Source organism: Suillus paluster (genome assembly GCF_016628075.1).
Source record: "Suillus paluster strain FC165 chromosome Unknown EDB91scaffold_122, whole genome shotgun sequence".
Lineage (NCBI taxonomy): Eukaryota > Fungi > Basidiomycota > Agaricomycetes > Boletales > Suillaceae > Suillus > Suillus paluster.
In genome coordinates this window covers 43,420-62,918 of record NW_024537682.1, presented here as the reverse complement: position 1 = coordinate 62,918, position 19,499 = coordinate 43,420, and the positions used below count along the sequence as shown (strand labels likewise).

Genomic DNA, 19,499 nt, shown 5'->3' with positions numbered 1-19,499 from the left:
AGGTCTATAGCTCAGTGTCTTCATCCATCGTAGCACCAGCGAGATAGTCTTATACTGGATGAACGTAGCTGATATTTTCTGGCGAGTTAAGATGTCTATGAGTGGCTTATCATACCGCACGCGATGGGAATCAAGGTCGTACCACTCTCGACCAACTCTCGACGAGATTACCTGAACAAAATCGATCGTGGTGCCATCATATGCAATAGACCAGCTGGTATATACGCCTTTCACAGCTGCGAAAGCTGTGGCAAGGTTTACGTGGCACCGCAGTACCTAGTAGTACTGCTTCAGCCCATATCTACGAAGAACTCGCTGGCCTATGTGCGTTCTTTGCTCTCAGCAATAATGGTCTCGCCCGTATATCTAGAATCAACACTCTTGCTTTCTCCGATACGGTGTACACGCAGATTACTGGAATTTCCAAATCCTGGATGATTAGATCCAGATTCCAGCCTCATCATATGATTCAAAGGAATGACGTGACAGAAGTGTTTCCGCACCGTTGAATTCCGTTGAGCCCGTTTAACTCCGTGGCACCTATGTATGTAAATGTTACTTTTATCATTGCATGCTCAACATTAATGTTGCAACGTTAAGCATCCATAGGGCATGGTCGCACATAATCTCAGATGAATATTGGGCTTCCTTCCTGCCTGCCAGGTTCCTCGAACGCTTGTCCAGCTATCCCTGCTTAATTTGAATGTCTGCTAAAACTATTATCCACTGCCACGCTGGACGCATTTCATGCAAAGCAAATACGTGATACTCTCATCTAACCGCTCTCACGTCTTGACGATGTCAAGTCTCTCATTATTTAACGCTATGTACGCGACTGTTGCACATCAACCTGATACCCACAGCTGCAGTTGGACTGGTCGCGTATTTAACCCGCACGATATTCATGGCCTTTTCTCGCCATGTTGGCCTCCTGGCGTTTGTCGCTGGATGCCGTTTGCCTTCTGGCGTCCTGGCTCTCTGGCCAATCCCAACTACCCTCGAGACCGGGATGACCGCCCTCACGATCTCCCCTTCGTTCTGCTTTGACATGCAGGTTACAGGCGCGCCGGCGGATTTATACGAGGCAGTTTCACAATCGCAATACTATCTCGAAAACGACAAACTTGGACGTCTCGTCGTCGGACGCGGCGCAAATGACGCTGCCGCGCTTGCTAGCGCGAAAACTCTTTCCAAGGTGACGCTGTCTCTCACGAGCGGTGCTACCGCAGAGCCCATTGCTTCCGAAGCTGTGAAGCCTCTGGGCACCCGCAGCGAGGAGTATGCCTTGACGATTCCAGCAGATGGCTCGGCTGCTACTTTGACGGCGAACTCGACCTTGGGTCTATATAGAGGGCTCACTACTTTCAATCAGCTTTTCTACTATTACGGAGGAGTAACCTACACTTTGCTGGCCCCAATTATTATCACGGACACTCCTGCATATGTGAGCAGTTATCATATAAGCTTTGATGTTAGCTGAAACTCATGTGCATAGCCCTTCCGAGGATTAGCACTGGATACCTCGAGGAACTACTACCCCGTTGCTGATATTTTGCGAACTTTGGACGCGATGAGCTGGGTCAAGGCGAGTGTTTTCCCTAACTTGTTAACTTGTGGTTGCTGACACGCTAGACAGATCAACACTTTCCACTGGCATATCACAGATAGTCAGAGCTTCCCGCTCGAAATCGCACAGTACCCCGAGCTGGCGATGAACGGTGCATACTCTGCTCAAGAAGTTTACACCGCGAGTGATGTACAATACATTGTCCAGTATGCTGCTGCAGTACGTCTTTTCCTTTATTGCCATCTTTTGTCCGCTTATGGACGTCCCGCAGAGAGGTATTGATGTTATGATGGTCAGTATCTGTTAGTAGATGCTGCAAAAAAAACTCATTGTTTTTTACCAGGAAATCGACACACCTGGCCACACTGGTATTATTGCAGCTACTTACCCCGAATACGTCGTGTGCTTAAACGAGCCCCCTGGTGCCGCCGAGCTTCGTTTCGCACTCCCCGAGGTCATCAACTTCACTGCTTCCATGCTCTCCGATGTCGCAAAGACCCTACCTTCATACTACTTCGCCACTGGCGGCGATGAATTGAACACGAACTGTTACGCCAACGACTACCTCACGCAGCAGCAGCTCAACAGCACTGGCATGACGCTGAATGGTGCTCTAGACGCGTTTACGCAGACTACTCACGGAGCACTTATTACTGAGGGAAAGACGCCGGTCGTATGGGAAGGTGTGCGTTGTTTCTCCTTTCGAATGATGGTACTGAATGGAGGCGGTCATTCAGATATGGTCCTCGACTGGAACATTACACTCTCAAATGAGACGATCGTGATGTGAGTATATTGGCAGCACTATCTGGTTCAGCTCCTTTAAGTGTACCGACAGGGTCTGGATTTCTTCTGTGGATGCTGTAGCAGTGGCAGAAAGGGGCTTCAGAATCGTTCAAGTACCATCAAATTACTTTTACCTGGTTGGTTGACGAGCTACTCCTGTGGAACGCATCATCCTGATACTATGGTCCTAGGATTGTGGTGCCGGTGCATGGGTAGGAGACGACCCAGCTGGGTTAGTCCTTACCTCATTGATTGTACTTCATCTGAGCTGACATTCTTGGGTGAACAGAAATAGTTGGTGCGACCCCTTCAAGACCTGGTCCAAGGTAAATACTGCTTCATGATTTTTCCTGATCGCTACACACCTCACAACGTATGTTAGGCATATACCTTTGATCCGTTGGCAAACTTGACCGAGGCGCAATACGGACTTGTTCTCGGAGGTAACACGCATGATCTAGTCTCGAGGTGATGCGAATTAACACTCCCAGGCGAGCAAATTTTATGGAGTGAGCAGTCTGGTCCCCAAAACGTGGACCCCATCGTGTGGCCGCGTGCTGCATCATCGGCGGAGATTTTCTGGAGCGGCAAGCAGCCCACTGGCGCCGCACTAAACGTCACCGAGGCACTTCCTCGGTTGCATGTGAGTGGTGCTTCTAGACGTCGAAGTGCTTAAATGACAGATGAAAAATCTAGGATGTCCGGTATTGGATGGTACAGCGCGGGATCAATGCCATTCCACTTCAGCCGCATTGGTGTGCGATCAGGCCAGACGCATGCAATTTGTACGCTTGAGAGTATGTGCTGGAAAATCTACTCGATATTGTTTTTTCACGAACAATTAATAGACGTATGCAAACTATGTACGACAGTTGGAACCCAGACTACTACTATGAGGGCAACGCATTCCGCTCGCTGTTCGTCTGTCATCAACACTGCAGTGCAGAAAATCGGGCAGGGACAATTTGACAGCGCCAAAAGTAAACTTCGGTTAGGACTTACACACCTACTTATAGCTTGACTGCCTCATTACATAGTACTTTTATTTTATTATTATTATTATTATTATTTAATTCAAATTTATTGTCCGTTGGGGTCGTAGACCCTATGTTGGACATAGCCCTATTCGAATGCGGCGGGCTTGCTCCCGACTTAACTATAGTAGGTGTATGTATTCCTGGCTGGTTTGGGACGCACGCGTACTCCATTGGCATGTTGTCGGGCAAAAGCCGACGCCAACTTCGTACAAGGGGAAAGGCTGTGGTAAAGTGTATGAGTAGGTATATGAGGCGTGAGGTGCTTGATCCTCGGGGCGCGTTTCCTCAGTCCTTCTCTTTACGTCTTTTCTTCCTACGGTGAGTCTCGGCCAACGAGCTTCGTCCCCTTCTTCGATTTGGAGTGTGTTGAGGTTTGGTGGTACATGAGTGATTGTGAATACAATAGTGATTGTTTTGTGGCGTCTTGTCTGTGTGGTCCGATGCGTGAAAGTCTGATAGGTCAATTATCTAGCGAAGTCTCACCAAACGTAGCTTTCAAGCGTCCAGTACTGTTGATGAATCGCATAAGCGGGGATGTGGCTTTTTCGGCTGACAAAATATAGGCTATGGATGAAGCTTGGCGTCGCTAGATAGTACTTACTAGGGTTGTAACTGTACAGGGGTCAGATAAGAGCCTTCGGCGAAATTATACATATCCGTCTCCAATCATGACGGACTACTTCACACTATTGTACCAGGGGACAATAAGCGCAAAACGAGTCGCACGCGGAAGTCAGGAAAAAAACACGTATGTGTGTTCTCAGAATCTAGATCGAACCTCACCGGAGAACTCTAATATCTAGAATAACAAGTACACACACAGTGCATCCCGAAGCAACATCACGTCCATTATAACTTCTCAAGTATCACGCTCAGACGGGCCAATGACCAAGGCCCAAGGCCCTAGAGGATCCGCGGAAAATCAGTTTGGCAGCATCTGGCCCCCGGCCCCGCCAGAGGACTCTACATATAGAATAACAAGCATACCGTACACGCTAATACTGTTACATGTGTACTACTTTCCTACATGAGCTGATGAAGATATGAGCAGCAGACCTCCGCATTGAACCGGTTACTCACATAATTACGGATGTCCTTCGGGAAGCTTGAAGACGACGGCTGTGCCATTATTTCCTTCGATATGGTCAAAGGCGAGTGATGCGTCTTGTTAGGGGAAAAGTGGCCCAGTATGAGTTGCTCGTACAGCTGGTTTTCCGTGCTGTCTTCGTGCGACTGAAGGCTCTCTTGATCAGAGAGGCTTGGAGATATAGGGTGGTTTTGCGAACAAATGGGCTCGAGTGATTCGGAATAAGAGTGAGCACCGTCTGCGGTGAAGGGTGGATTGGCTTGATATGTGAGGCATGGTATGGAAGATTGGGGCCTGCACACAGGAACTGTGTATCGGAAGTGGTATATAGCCGAGAAGATAAGAACAGGGCGGGGACGACCTGACGACCTTCCGGAACATGCTGGGTCTGGAGGACGGTATACATCCTGAATGATGCTGTATATAGTGGGATCCGGGAAAATCAGTTACATGCCTGTAGCAAGTCGAGGTCAGAAAGTACAGACCTGGAGATTTGCACAAGATCTCCCAGTACTTGGGAACTAAAGCTGTTCTGTAGAGCAATGGACCGTCACTGGAAGGGTTCATAGAACCAGTGAAACACGATCCGATACATTCGAGTTTCGTGTCCTCGCTGTGTATGGGTGCGCCATCCAATATTATAATATAGGATGACTTGGCAATGACGACAGAGGGGGAAGCGAAGGTTACGGTGGGATCAATGTCCCTCATGCGACACGGCGCGTTCAAGGAGGGGTGAGATGCAGTGACAGCTTGAGGGGACTTGTATAGAGATAGAGAAGAAGATGGTGCGTGCGAATGTGATGAGGATGGGGTCCACCATGACCTGGATTCTGGAAAAATGCCAATATATACTGGAGTACGTGTGTCATGAAGCTGGTTGCGTTTAAACGATGACATGGATGGGCTGTATTGTGGAGAGGATATATGGACGAGCCGGCAGGTGAGCAGGTAGATGAGCTGTGACCGGCAGCAGAGTTACAATATTAAGAGGACAGCAGACGTTTATATACACCCTCAAAATCATGGTGATGAAGAGACAAGCTCGTGACCCAGCTTCCCGCGAAAGATAACATACGTACGTTTGATGGACTTCCTAAGGCACATGATGCCGTCTAAATGAACGCACAACAACGGCCGCCGGAGCAGATATATACTCACATTCGGTATGTCCCCGAGACGACTGCCTATTTATTTTTATGATCTGTGTTTACCTCCCTGGCAGAGAATGTATGTTACATGCTTCGAGATGAAGCATACAGAATCGACCTAAAATTAATTCGTGTTTCCTTCGAGTCAGCACGTTCAAACTAACCCGAAAGGAGACCCATCGGTTACATTTTAGCTTGTGCTGTACCACATACTGTGTCACCCATACTCTTGAAAATGCAAGATCGCCCGACCGTTCCCGCTATCAGTTTATATGAGTGGACTGTACATTAATGGGACTCGCTACTCACACAGGGACAATTTCTCAAGCCCTGGCTCTGTTGGAGTCCGGATCGAAGTCCGAAGGTGAGACGCCAGAGTGAGACATTGCGAGCGCTACCCGAAGGCACGATGGAAGACGAAGTGACATCGGCAGAGGTATACAATATGCAACTATTTATTTTATCTATGCTATCTTATATTACCTATCGCTATGCTAACTACCTTAAAGCTACGCGTCGTACGAACGAGCATCTCAGTCCGTTTCCCGAGACTGAGATGTGAGTCAAAGTCCCCCGTTTTCATTATCGCATCAGAGCTAACTATACCCGTAGAATATATTTGTTCTAGGTACATTACTAGACTTACATCGAGTCCGTTTCCCGAGACTGAGATAATACATTTGTTCTAGCTCTCTCCTCGTCCGTCGCTCGCCTGAACTCGCTTTAGGCTCTACTCCATGCTAGGACCTGCTGCCAACCTGCTTGTTCTTGACTTTGTAGTTAAAGGTTCAAACTCCGCGCATTACTGATCTCGGACGACCCGGAGTTAACGTCATTTCAGCGAAGCCTCGCTGCTCGGGAGTCGGACCTCGTGACCTCTCATGACCTCATTTATCTTCACTTCCTTCCGACCAGCATGGATGCTTTGGCATTACTTGAGCATTCTCAGAAGTGTCATAAGTATAGAGAAAATATACTATGAACAAAGAGTTCTGGTCCCTGATGATTTTGATGACAACCTCTTTGAGCCTCTTCGCCATGAATGTCGCCTCTTGAAGAACGTGCGCTCTGTCAAGAAGATCGCCGTCAAGATGCTTGTCAATATCACGATACGTCCTTCTCCCGTATCTATTTTACATACACATTCACCTTATCATACACGTTTCATCCACGTTCACGTTTCGTTCTCCGTTTCAACGATCCTCAGCGTCCATACTATTCCCTTCCCTCAGTCTTTCCAACTAAGACTGAGGTGAGCTACTTACTACGATTCCTCTGCATACTTAGTGCTAATGATACATAGTTCTCTCTTACTCGTTTCTAGTCCGAGCCTCTTCACTTCGCAAGAGTCAAGGATAACTCGGTGATAACCCTTGGGACTGGAGGCGAGATAAGGTGTTGTTTCTGCATCTGGCGAGTCGTAGGTGGGCACAGTATCTATTGCGCAGGACACAATCGCTCACCTGATTAATGTCAGTCCAGTCCAGAATCATCATTCAACTAAACTATCCAGGATACAGACCTGGCCGAGAAAGTGATGGAGCCGGAGCTCATCAGGATCTCACGGACACGGTTTTTGGATTGGACAGCATTGTCAGAGATGCAGAGGAACACTTGCACAGTTCTCGCTTTTGTCTGCTCATTGGTCAGGTTTCAAGTTGACACAACTCCTATGAGAACTGCTTACCCATCGTCTTAATCTTTATGAGTGAGCGCGGCAGGCTGTTTTTGACGTTCCAGAGGACTTCCGAGGTTGACATCAACAATTCCAAGGCTACCAAGAGGTTAAACTGCGGCTTGGAGTGAAAAAAAAAAGCAGGCTTAAGCAAGGTACTTGAACAATGTTGGATCCGTTGTGTAGTAAGCAACCCTTGTACTAGCGCTCATCGACTCCTTCGCCACCACCAGCTCGCCAACAGAACATCTAAATCAGAGCAAATCTGATTTGAGGTGTAGTGGCATAATTTGTTTGAAGAGGGATCAGCTCTTCTCACGATCTTGTCGTGAAGATCACTACGTTCAACACATAAACGCAGCAGTGCTCGTGCCGTGTCCCTCAGAGTGATTGATCCCATATCACATCACTCCTTCCTCGCCATCGTTTCTGCTTTGAAAGGCAATATATCGTCCATCGGACACCTGCCTGAGTCGATCTCATTTACCCCTGGCCTGCATCATTCCGTTTGCCTGTTGGTGTTCGTCCCTCGCGATCGTTCGGTTGTTCGCGCAGCCACCTCCGCGCCTTCTGTGTAGTGCTATTGCTATGGCCCGAATACCTTCGATAGGTGGCTGATGTGACTAGGGCGACTCGGATGAAATGGGGAACATTGATGACATGAATACTGGCAAACAGAAGCGAAGCAACATTAGCATAAAGCATGTTGAATTGGGAGAATACTTACACGTTGTTCCTTCGAGTGATCGTCAGGCGTTAGGAAGTGATCCATTGCCTTCGGAACTGGTATCATCCTACGGTATGCCGGCATTTTAGCCCCTGTATGCGGTAGCGGGAAATTTATCTGTGTCAACCGCTTACATCATTATCGGTGATAGAACAAGTCAGTGTTTTTTTTCGAGGATGTAAAGGACGTCCGTTTGAAGGGGGATAGGTTCTGCCTCTGATATTCTGGCTGAGAAGTTCTGCACAGAATACCATTTTTGGGGCATAAAAGCAACACCTTTCGTGGTGTCCTACCCTCAGAGTTACTGATCCCATGTTACATCGCACAACGCGTTTCTCCTTGATCCTCGTTGTTCTTGTCGCTTTGACTGTATCTATGTTTTCCAATGCGCAATGTTACCAAGGGTGCTGCTCCATTTGCTACCAATTCCATGAAAGACTTTGCACTGGAGAGGGATAAAATCGAAGCGTGAGTACGAGTAATGTTCCTTGCATCCTAGGATTTTGACTCACCAGCCTGATAGGTTACATTAGTAAATGCTTGCCGGTGTCGATAAGTCAAGCCTGAGTAACAAGTCGCAATGACAGTGAGTCATATCTCGCATTAGTGCAATGTGGTTGATGCACGATACGTACCAAGTGGTTCGTTGTTGCGTTGATCGAGGTGGATGCTTCTGGAGAGAAAATCGATACCGTTTGAGCAATGGAGACCTTGGAATAGAAGGAGCACTCATTATGATATCTGATTGAAGCACCCACTACGTATTAATATTGTAGTTGACATAACATGCAACCGCTCGTCGGACACCCTCCCGGAATCTCGTGTAACGATGGCCTGCCCCATTTCGTTTGGTCGGTCACCGTTGGTTCTTCGCGATAATCGATTGCTGACTCCCTAACCCCTTATTTGAACACCAGTAAGGATCTAGCCATGTCCCGTGAGGATGGTTATGTATTGGCGGATGTGAGACGTACTACAGTTTTACCGAAATCCTCGAACAGGAAGCTGAATGCGCTAGATGAATATGACATTATATCGGTTCCATTTAGTACCGCAAATACATCAAGGGACGTGTAGTTTAGCTCGATCTCTGCGGCTATACGGGTCCAATCTGTCCTGGTCAAAATGATGAACTGGAGAAATATAAAGAGGAATGTGAAAAATAAGCACCGTCTATTTCCATGTTGCTACTATCAAGGAGTGGATTCCACAGTTTGCTCAGTTATTGGCTGAATTGTGAAGACGAATTACTACCGACCTCAAGGATTGCGTATCGTGTGCGTTTGGTATAGCTATGTCCAGGAACGACGCTTCGGGGGGTTACTACAAGACATGGTAGGCGCGTCCATAGATACCATCAGCAAATTTTCTGAATTCCGGGTGCTCAATCGCTTTCTGAATCTGCAAGGATATCGATGTAGATGGAGACAAGCGGTACTGGTGCTAATACTACCAATTGGGTGTGACGACCTGACGAGAAGGGTGGTTTGAGGTGATGCCGGCAGTGTCAAGACATTATCTGAACTCGTTAGGGTAGACTTGCCGCTGTTGCTCCGCTCTCTATGGCTTTAGATGGACGCAGCATTAGAGAAAGAGCCTTGCAAAGGATCATGGAAGCGTTGTTGGTTCCGCAGGATGTCGGTGAGGAAATGAGGCTCGGGAATGTAACCTCGTGAGAGTCGTGAGCTAATGAGCATTCCGATGGTCCCGCCTGCGTATATCACCAGTACTCTCGCTTCGTCTGAACGCGGCTCCATCGTGGACGTAGTTGCTGTCAACCTAAGTACTCAGTCCTTCTATAAATAGGCGACGGAAGCGCCCATACGCACCCCAATATTAGTAAGCTACGTAAGCGAACATTCCTCGAACACACTCTGTTGAACTGGATTTCACCCAACTTCTGAGCCGCTTCGTTGGACCTGACTGAGCGTCGCGAGAAATTGACGAAAATCCGGAAAATATTTTATTCGTTCATTGGTTAGGTTTCTGATTCACTCATGCCGCGGTCGTAGTAGTAACTAGTATGATCGACGTACTCGACCTCATCCATCCTGTTTTTCATCCTCATGAATGGATTGGCAACGTCAAAGTATATGAGACGAAAACACTTCCACGGTCAGTACTCGACACTCGTTTTGCTATGCTCATTATTCCACCAGCACACACCACATTCGTTCTCCTGAAATCTTCATTACCAATTTTCTGAAGGCGTCATTGTACAACGGCTGGTAGCCACGGTTCACCACAGACGGCTTGGAGACGAGTTACGACAGCATGGGCGCATTCGTTGGGATTCTGCACCTTGGAGTTCAGCTTTACCATCTATTCCTGACGAGTCACGAGACCGCTATGTTCCAGTGTTGCCAATTTGCGCCCTTCCCCTCCATTGTCGCCCTGCGTGCTCCCTTTCACCTTTATTAGTTGATTACCTCTGGGCTCGAGTTTGCAGTGTGCACAAGCCGACCTCCCTGCGTTCGAAACACTATGTATGTAATGCTTCATCCCAACTTGCTGAAGCCACGAGACTGTTCCAGAAAGACGGACATCATAGTCGAGCAGACGAACCGATGTTAGGGGAGGATGAGATGATGATTTTTGACGTCGTTTGATGTGCTAAGATAAGCCTACTCTACACATTCGGGCCCCGCTATTGTATGGCTATGCCCCGTTCACACTTTTCACAGCTACATTGCAGGGAACCCCATAATATTTTCAAATACTACAAGCCAGGTTTTTAACAGAGACGCCTGGTGGAAAATGGTGTCTAGCTTGAAAAAAAGGGACACAGAAAAGTGAAATATCCGAATTCGACATGGATTCAGCTTGCTACTTGATGCAAGTCCAGGTGAGTAGTCAGCTTATGTCTCTTTCAACGACACTTCAGAATACCAGACTACTTCGACACCATGTACCAGGACGAAACTTCGAACGTAATTCCCGACAAGTGTTAATAACATCAAATACATACATCCCGTGTAGCCTACACTCCACTGCCAGTTGACACATGCACGCGTTCCTGGAAAACAATCGAAGTCATGCCTGTTCCAGCATCAGAGTCGGCCACAAGCTTAGTGTGATATTCTCGAACGCTAAGAATGAGGCGTGGTCCCAGAACAACCATCTGCACGAGCAAGAAGAATTGGAAAACACCCAGATAAATCAGAGAATTTGTTTCCTATAGAAATGATGAACCGTGGTCGCATACGGAGGCCAGTGACAGATCAGCATACCGTTGAGATCGTTGGAGACAAACGACCGAGCTCGAAGCAAGATACAGCAACAAAGCTAGCATGTACGGAACTTCAGCAGACAACGAGAACCAGATTCACAATATGAGCTCACCTCGCAAAGTAAACCACGTGAGTTTTCATTAACACCGCAAAACAGTCCCCAATGGTAATCCACTCTGTCGATGGTCGTTGAAGTTCACGCAAGTGTTTTACAGCAATTGAGGCTGCAAGACCCAGTGTGAGAACCTCCCATACAGTCATGAGCAATGTTGAAGTCATGGAAACCAGAAGTAGGATATCGCCCTCAAAGTTAATATTGCACTGATAGGTGCCGGAGAGAATAAGTTCCTCTGGTATTCGTCAACAAGCCTGATACACCTTCATCCATAATTATAGCTTACCCCCCGAAATACGCCTCACTGATATTGCGGTTATTACTCCATTGACGATGTTGATAGCCAGGAAGATGACAACGAGAGACGTCAGCATCTTTCTGGATCTCTGATACATGGCATGTAACCGAGTGATCATGATGACTTGCATGATGTTTCAGTGAAGTCAATATCACTTAGGCATTGCAGCTGTGTGTACTAGCTCACCGCCCAGTATTGCAGATACGACGACATTCGTCCAATTTAGCGCGAAGTACATCATAAGGCCTGACGAATTCATTTAGTGGTCGGCCTCTGGAGGCATTCCAAACAGACTCACAGCTGCGGCAGTCATTATATTGAACCGACGGGCTAATCGAGAATCTCACTCACCCCTACAGGCGAGTGCAAATAATTGGACGGGAATGGCAGACACAGGTGCACAATACTCACTTCATCTGTCACCGAGATTGTCGGAACGCAAACTTTATGGCGCCGGTCAGGAAAAACAACAGTGTATGTGAGGAGACATACAAAATATGCTGATGCTGATTATGAGAGATGGCTGATTAGTACAACACTAACTGCTGAGCATTCCAAACATACGCAGTATATAATATTCCAAAATAGCGCGCCTAGGGTAGTATCTGCCAGTCAGCACAACTTTCCAACCACACAGATAACGCAAGCTACGTACACTGAGATACAGAATAGTCATGAGGGACCAGCGTTGCCTCTGCCGTGAATCAATTGTATATTCTTGTCCTCCTGATGTGGCGCTCTGCTCACCCAGACTAGTTCAACCTAAAAAATCATTCTTAGTGAGATGCCTGCTCCGGTACTGTATCAACTTGGTATCAACCTACTTCTTGTCCAAATGTCAGTACTGGAATTAGAGCATTTTTTGACCTTTAACCGCCACCATCTGCTTTTTTCCCACGGTTCAACAGAACATGGGCGACGAGCCAGGAGGCAGTATAAGCATAGCTAGAAACCTTGACAAACGTATATCAGCAAGAACATATTCACAAGCAGCATCCCTTAGTAACACCAGACAACATATGAAGGAGTTCCAGCAACGTCGGGCGTGGGATGAATCAGAGCCCAACGATCCCCTCCCACCCCCAGAATTCCCATACAGACCAACCAATGCCAGCTACATGCCAATCACACCCACACGTAGAGGGTTAGGATACAAACGTAGACTGGAAACAACCACTTCTCCATCGGCCTCACCAAACACCGCGAGACAGACCAAACGCCGTCCTACAGAACACGTGGCTATGGTAAACAATGTAGCCCAACGCGAATACGACTCGGAAATGGAGACGGACATCTACAGTGAAACCCGTTCGGAGCAAGGATGGATCACTGACTTAAACCATCATCTTATCAAAGCCGCAGAGGCATTAGACAACATATCAATCCACGCTAAGTTCCCAGATAACATACTTACCGCTGCTCAAAGAATTACACAGGCCATCCTACCCCCTAAACCGGTTGAAACACCAAGAAACAATCCTGATGACATAATTCCGATCCTCAACCAACTCGTCAAAGATGTCCAGGAACTACGACAAGGCAATAAACCGGAAACCAGTCAAAACCCCCGTACTCAAATCGCAAATGGCCCCACCATAACTCCTACTCCGAAGACCAAGACAAACTCAACTAAGATAACAGAACAAGAGAACCGACGCCGAAACAACCCGTTAACCCGACACCACCCCTCTAGACTCATTCTCCACATCGAAACTCCTCCGGACCCTACACAACGCCAAAAAGACCGAGGATTAGTAGAAGCGATCAATGAAAGACTCAAGGAGGTCACGAAAGTTACGGTCAACGGCATAAAATGGAACACCAAAGGTAACTGTATCATTATTACACATCCGGATTACACAGCAGATGACTTGCTTCCATTCAAAGACGCCTTCGCAGACTTAATTGTCGGAAACTCCAACTACGCAGCCACACCAGACAAGGAATGGTTCCGTGTTCTTCTCAACAGTGTAGACACAGGGAAGTCCGATGCCGAAGACATGATGGAATTCGAACCACGATCCGGAGCAGAAGTAATCTATGAGATGAAAACTAACAACCCCAGTGTACGCAACATCAACTTCACGGCAGAACCCTCGTGGATGGCGAAGCCGGAGACCCTTGAACACAAATACCACTCAACCATGCTGTTAACGGTCTCATCACAGGAAGAAATCGACTACCTTCTCAAACACGTCGGTGGAGTCTTCTTATATGGACGGTACGCCTCTTTCTCGCGCTTCCAAGATTTGAAACCTGTTCGTCAGTGCAACCGATGCTGGTCCTTCGACCATCATACGTCCAAATGTATTAACCCCCCCAAGTGTCGAGTATGTGCAGGCGACCACACTGAATCATTCCATACCTGCGATTTGTGCCCTAACACGGCCAAAGCACAAAAAGGATGTGATCACTCACCGATTAAATGCGCAAACTGTGGAGAAGCGCACACGGCAGACTCAACCAAATGCCCCATTCATATACTAACCAAAGGATCTGCAAGAGACCCACGACCAAGTATCCAAGGGGGACGACGCGCACGTCGACCTCAAACTGCTAACAATCCAATAGCACCTCCAGAGACCCGGACTCCAACCCCACCATCAACATCCCAGAACCATATCGTAACGCCACAACCAATGAACGACAACAATATGGATGGATGGCAATGATAGTCCATACTAAACCCATAAAAATGATTCAACTCAACACTAACCGTTCAAATATAGTCTGCCACGCATTACTCAACAACACCGTCCGTGATTATGACATCCTGCTCATAACGGAACCATGGTATGGTGACATCGGAAATAACACAAAGGGCCCAGCGTCGTTAACCGGATGGCAACCAATCCTACCATTACCGTCTGTTCCCCCGAATGTCATTCCTCGAGTCATGGCATACATCAAAAACAGACCTGACTTCATGGTTACCCTTCGTTCTGATCTCGCAATGGATGCTGACATACAAATTTTACAGATCAACCAAGGAACACATCCGCCTACAATACTTGTAAATATGTACAACCAGAAAGCAGGCGAGGATCCATTGAACTGGTCAGCAGACCGTCTTTTCAACATCGAACTACCAAACGGAATACCGGTCATCATCTCGGGAGATATGAACCTACACCACCCAATGTGGTCAAACACAGCTGAGAACCCCAATCCTCGTGCAGAAGCTTTCGTTGACTGGCTAACTGACCAGGGATTCATCATGCTAAACGAACGTGGGGCAACAACATACTTCGCACACGACGGTGAATCCTCGTCGGTCTTGGACCTAACATTCATCAACGACAGAGCATACGAACTCGACACGATCAAGGACTGGTCAATCGACTACGGTAAAGCCTACGGATCAGACCACGCAGCGCTCACATGGACACTAGACCATGAACGTGTCCCCATCGAGAATATCACGGCTCAACGATTCAATTGGAAAGATATCGATGAAGACACGATCAAAGCATGGAAAGGAGCGTTCATGAGAGAACTGACGGATAGAGAAGACGCATGGATACCGCTACGCGTTTCAACTCTTCCTAATATTGATGATATTGAAAGAGCTACCACAGCACTACAAGATGCACTGGTGCAAGCAACAGAAAGCTCGGTCCCCATCCGCAAATCTAGTGCACATGCGAAACCATGGTGGACTCCCGACCTCACGCAATCACTCAACCGCATTGCAGAAACTCGTGAAAGGGCTAGACAACATCTCATCGATACAGGTTTTGCTGACCACGACCTTATCCAACAGATCCGCCAACTACGCAATCAGTTCAAACGGAAGACACGCCTTGCTAAACGACAGTGGGCAAACGAGACTCTGGGAAAAGCCACTCCCGATGACGTCTGGAATTTCACTCGATGGCCCAAAGGGATAAGAAACTACCCCACGCCACCACTCAGACGAAACAACGGTCAAAACATGGCAATAACACATGAGGAAAAGTGTGCTACACTACGAGGTGAACTGTTCCAACCGCCCCCGAATCTAGACTTAGCTGCACCAGATTTAGAACAGGACCTCCCGGATGACATCCCATGGGAACCCATAACATATGCCGAAGTGAAGAATGGTATATACCGACCAAATCGCAAAAAAGCTCCTGGACCCAGCCAAATCAACTACATGGCTCTCCGATGGGCCTGGGAGGTTGCATCGGAATATATCTACTTACTAATCTCACGCTGCGCAAATGTAGGCTACCATCCCATCGCCTGGCGACGCACAATCGCAGTAGCCCTGCGCAAGCCCCGAAAACCAGACTATTCGAACCCGAGAGCCTATAGACTAATCCAGCTAGAGGAATGTCTTGGAAAAGTCCTCGAAAGCGTACAGGCAAGTAGATTAGCATATCTCACAGCAAAATATCTGCTGGTACCTTCTTCACAGTTCGGAGGTCGCCCAGGAAGCTCCACAGTCGACGCAGCCCTATCATTCGTTCATGATATCGAAGCAGCCCGTAATCACGGACTTGTCACGTCGTGCATCACATTCGACATCAAAGGATACTTCGACTTCGTCAATCATACACGGCTACTCCGAATACTTCGGGACAAGCACCTACCGCTCCCTATGGTAAAGTGGGTGAAATCCTTCCTCAGCGAACGACAAGCAGCAATCTGCCTGGACGGAGTACTGTCACCATCGGAACCAGTCGAAAACGGTATACCTCAAGGATCCCCAATATCACCGGCCCTTTCGATTATCTGCACAAGCCCACTAAACGAAGCCTACAATGCGAAAACTCGAGCTCGTGAATTACGCCCGGACAAAGCCACACCGACCACATTAGCATGCTACATCGATGATGGAAACTTATATGTCTCCTCTCCATCCTTGGAGAACAATGTCGCAATACTCCGGGAGGAGTTCATTTTTGTGAACAATTGGCTTCGCGAAGCTGGACTGATGGCGGAAATTGACAAATCTGAGCTCATCCATTTCACATGGCGTCGTGCACCGGATCGACCACCTATCCTGCTGCCTAGTGACGAAGGACAGGTGACAATTAACCCCCGTGACTGTATCAAATGGCTTGGTATATATTTCGACTCTAAACTCTCTTTTCGCAGGAATGTATGTGAACTGGCAGGCAAAGCGGAAAATATCGCCCAAGGACTACAAATGCTTGCAAATACGGTAAGAGGTCTCTCGCAATCACTATTGAGAACTGTATACTCGGCTTGTGTCCGCAGTGTAATGACATACGCAAGCCCCGTTTGGTGGACGGGCGTGAAAACCCATGCAAACATGCTTACCCGCGTCCAAAACAAATCCCTTAGACATATCTGTGCCGCTTTCCGAACCACCCCAATAAAGGCCCTAGAAATAGAGACATCAATCCCCCCCATCAACCTCTTCCTCGAACACGCAAACGATAACGCCGCCACTCGACTACTCAAACTCCCCTCGTTCAACCCAATCCTACAGAGACTTGATCAACCCTGGCGACAATTTAACCTCGCTGACCCCCCCACCCGCTCTTCCCACCGACAAATACCGTCCTCGCAGCCGCAAACCACCAAAATCGACCAGACTCACCCGTCTGTCAAAACGAGCATCCCCGAACGCGGAACGCATCAACATATTTGCGCTGCCACCTTGGGCAAACACGAAGGAAACGTACCGCGGCCGCCTAACGATCTCGGACAAGCAAAGAGGAGGCAAGAAAGAAGCCGCCAAAGCGCACATACAAACCGCTCGTAATCTACGAACGGAGGACACGCACCTTCTCGTTTACTCAGACGGATCGAAACAATCAGTCAGAGAGGAGGAAAGAGCTGGAGCAGGATGGGCCGGCTATCACAGAGGAAGAGAAGTCTTCTGGGGTCAGGAAGGAATGGGTCCCAAAGCAGAGGTGTATGATGCAGAGATGGTAGCGCTCCTTCGAGCAATATCGCGAGCTATCAGCTTCGCGCAAAATTCCCAGGTGACCCATTTACATTTCTACGTCGATAACAACTCTGTGGTGCAGGCTGCATATGCAGCTGCACCCGGACCCTCACAATACATTGCATTACAGATCAGACGCTCGATCGAAGACTACCTAACCACATCCCCCCTCCATCATGTCCAAATTGCATGGATCCCAGGACATCACAACATCATCGGCAACGAACGTGCCGACGAGCTTGCAAAAGAAGCCACTGGACGTAACGACTCGTACCACTCGACCTATGCAAATGCGCGCCGAAGAAACAAGGAAGGGATCTTGCAGAAATGGACAGAGAGTTGGAATAGAGACGTGGCAGCACAGACTGGACGCTTCGCTCTCGCAAATCGACTCCCACCAACGCTCAAACCCCGCCAACATTTCACTCACACTCCTCGAGAAGTATACGGCCGTCTTATACAATGCCGCACAGGACACGGATTCATGGGAGAATACTACGCTGCATTCGTTCCAACCGAACCCACCCTCTGCCCATGTGGAGAACCACGTCAAACACGAGAACATATCATACGTGACTGCCCACTATTTGCGCGACAACGCATCCATCTGCGTGAGGTATCACACAACATCATACTCAACGAAATTTTGGGTACGGAGAAGGGCATAAAGGCACTAGCGAAGTTTATTCAAGAATCCAGCGCATTCAAGAAGGTCGCACTGGAACGAGAAGGAGACTGGGAAGAAAGGAGAGGGACAGAAGCCTGAGTAAGGGCAAAGAAGGAAGTGACGAGGGAAGGAGGAGACGAGGAGAGATCAGAAGGAGGAGGAAGGAGAGAAAGTGTATCATATTATACTAAGCCTGGACACCAAACGAGCCCACACGCACACCAAAACTCATCAAACGCGGACCGCTTGGCTATTCGTACTATACCTACATCCCTCACCCTGTTACAACACTCCCCAGCACAGCCCTAACAGGGCACCGCGTCTTAACAGCTCACTTTGTTTGTTGCGGTATATAAATATAGAATTTCTCTCTCTCTCAGTACTGGAATTACCATATGGGTATCAGTCGTCCTTTAATAGTAGTACCTTGCTTACACCAATCGTACATGACCCCAGCAGAGCCAGCAACTGCGAAAGCGCAGCTAATGTTAGACCGAGATAACCCGACTGGCCCTTCACGAACCTACAACATAGCTGGAAATACGAGTTGAATTGATGACCGGCCACCAACTGGTCGCATCTGAGACTACGGTCATACGATCCGAGGATGGGTGTGAGCGAGTGGCAAGTTTGATGGGCATATCACGATGGCATCTGTGCTAGATATACCACCGTCCGGCGCTTTCATCGCCGAAATGAGCTGTTGCAGCATCGCTGCGGACTCGGGGAGCGTAGTAATAATAGTAACAACTCCAAAGTAGAGTTGATCACGGGGTCCTGCACTGGATTACCTAATCGTTGCCAAAAGCGGAGGGGGCGGAGGTGGTGGTTCGAACTTCGAAGGAGTCGCGTCTGGGACGAGCTGTGGACGGAAAGGTCTGGGGACGGTCGGCGTAGGTAGAGCGGTCGAAAATGTAGTTTCGTTGAGCCTCCGAAGCGTTTCCTGCCGTGCGTTCGCGCTGCAGAGAGCTTGCACGACATTTCGCCACCGTGCGGAGTCCGGATGAGCGTTGCCGAGCGGGATTCGAAAGGACTGCAAATTTCTCACCTGAGCAGTGAGGATCGTCGATTTTCCAGTGTGCGGTGGTCCCAACTCCGCTCGGGTTTGCAGTTCCAATGCCTGGCCAGCAACCACGAATTCACGGTAACCGTCTTGGGAGCGTGCTCGCCTCGCCGGCACTTACCATACATTCTCAGGCATTTTCTCGTGCTCATCCTGACCTCCCAGACACATTTTATTGAGTGTAGATACTT

The 19,499-nt window shown here is 48.3% G+C and overlaps 4 protein-coding genes across 4 annotated transcripts; 1 reads left to right on the top strand and 3 right to left on the bottom strand.

The window, feature by feature from the left end:
- Nucleotides 1-638: 638 nt before the first annotated feature.
- EDB91DRAFT_1331167 (glycoside hydrolase family 20 protein) lies at nucleotides 639-3,449 on the top strand. Its single transcript, XM_041325378.1, has 13 exons — nucleotides 639-1,444; nucleotides 1,496-1,585; nucleotides 1,637-1,786; nucleotides 1,839-1,859; nucleotides 1,911-2,250; nucleotides 2,305-2,353; nucleotides 2,406-2,490; nucleotides 2,545-2,585; nucleotides 2,643-2,679; nucleotides 2,736-2,796; nucleotides 2,845-2,996; nucleotides 3,050-3,150; nucleotides 3,202-3,449. The coding sequence occupies exons 1-12, from the start codon at nucleotides 905-907 to the stop codon at nucleotides 3,146-3,148; spliced, it is 1,665 nt and encodes a 554-aa protein (XP_041170729.1). The 5' UTR covers nucleotides 639-904; the 3' UTR covers nucleotides 3,149-3,150; nucleotides 3,202-3,449.
- A 649-nt stretch (nucleotides 3,450-4,098) lies between these two features.
- Nucleotides 4,099-5,607, bottom strand: EDB91DRAFT_1350895 (uncharacterized protein). Its single transcript, XM_041326096.1, has 5 exons — nucleotides 4,963-5,607; nucleotides 4,677-4,894; nucleotides 4,471-4,623; nucleotides 4,210-4,422; nucleotides 4,099-4,157 (listed from the first exon to the last, which is right to left on the bottom strand). The coding sequence occupies exons 1-4, from the start codon at nucleotides 5,375-5,377 to the stop codon at nucleotides 4,414-4,416; spliced, it is 795 nt and encodes a 264-aa protein (XP_041170728.1). The 5' UTR covers nucleotides 5,378-5,607; the 3' UTR covers nucleotides 4,099-4,157; nucleotides 4,210-4,413.
- Nucleotides 5,608-7,782: 2,175 nt separating this feature from the next.
- On the bottom strand, nucleotides 7,783-9,787 carry EDB91DRAFT_1087274 (asparaginase-domain-containing protein; the record flags this gene model as incomplete). Its single annotated transcript, XM_041316187.1, has 7 exons — nucleotides 7,783-7,926; nucleotides 8,031-8,122; nucleotides 8,357-8,475; nucleotides 8,666-8,787; nucleotides 9,005-9,163; nucleotides 9,289-9,322; nucleotides 9,609-9,787. 7 exons carry the CDS (start codon nucleotides 9,785-9,787, stop codon nucleotides 7,783-7,785), a joined length of 849 nt encoding a protein of 282 aa, XP_041170727.1.
- Nucleotides 9,788-10,675: 888 nt separating this feature from the next.
- On the bottom strand, nucleotides 10,676-11,791 carry EDB91DRAFT_1350894 (uncharacterized protein; the record flags this gene model as incomplete). The annotated part of the gene is made up of 4 exons (XM_041326095.1): nucleotides 10,676-11,205; nucleotides 11,261-11,315; nucleotides 11,373-11,610; nucleotides 11,662-11,791. The coding sequence occupies 4 exons, from the start codon at nucleotides 11,789-11,791 to the stop codon at nucleotides 11,011-11,013; spliced, it is 618 nt and encodes a 205-aa protein (XP_041170726.1). The 3' UTR covers nucleotides 10,676-11,010.
- Between the last annotated feature and the right edge of the window lie 7,708 nt (nucleotides 11,792-19,499).

Excerpts from the sequence above, each read along its gene's own strand:
- EDB91DRAFT_1331167 (XM_041325378.1), top strand. The coding sequence starts at position 905 with ATGGCCTTTTCTCGCCATGTTGGCCTCCTGGCGTTTGTCGCTGGATGC. Across the intron at positions 1,787-1,838 it reads TTGTCCAGTATGCTGCTGCA|AGAGGTATTGATGTTATGAT; the intron begins GTACGTCTTTTC and ends GACGTCCCGCAG. Across the intron at positions 2,797-2,844 it reads ATACGGACTTGTTCTCGGAG|GCGAGCAAATTTTATGGAGT; the intron begins GTAACACGCATG and ends TAACACTCCCAG.
- EDB91DRAFT_1350895 (XM_041326096.1), bottom strand. The coding sequence starts at position 5,377 with ATGTCATCGTTTAAACGCAACCAGCTTCATGACACACGTACTCCAGTA. Across the intron at positions 4,895-4,962 it reads GATCTTGTGCAAATCTCCAG|CATCATTCAGGATGTATACC; the intron begins GTCTGTACTTTC and ends CACTATATACAG. Across the intron at positions 4,624-4,676 it reads CGAATCACTCGAGCCCATTT|TCGCACGAAGACAGCACGGA; the intron begins GTTCGCAAAACC and ends GAGAGCCTTCAG.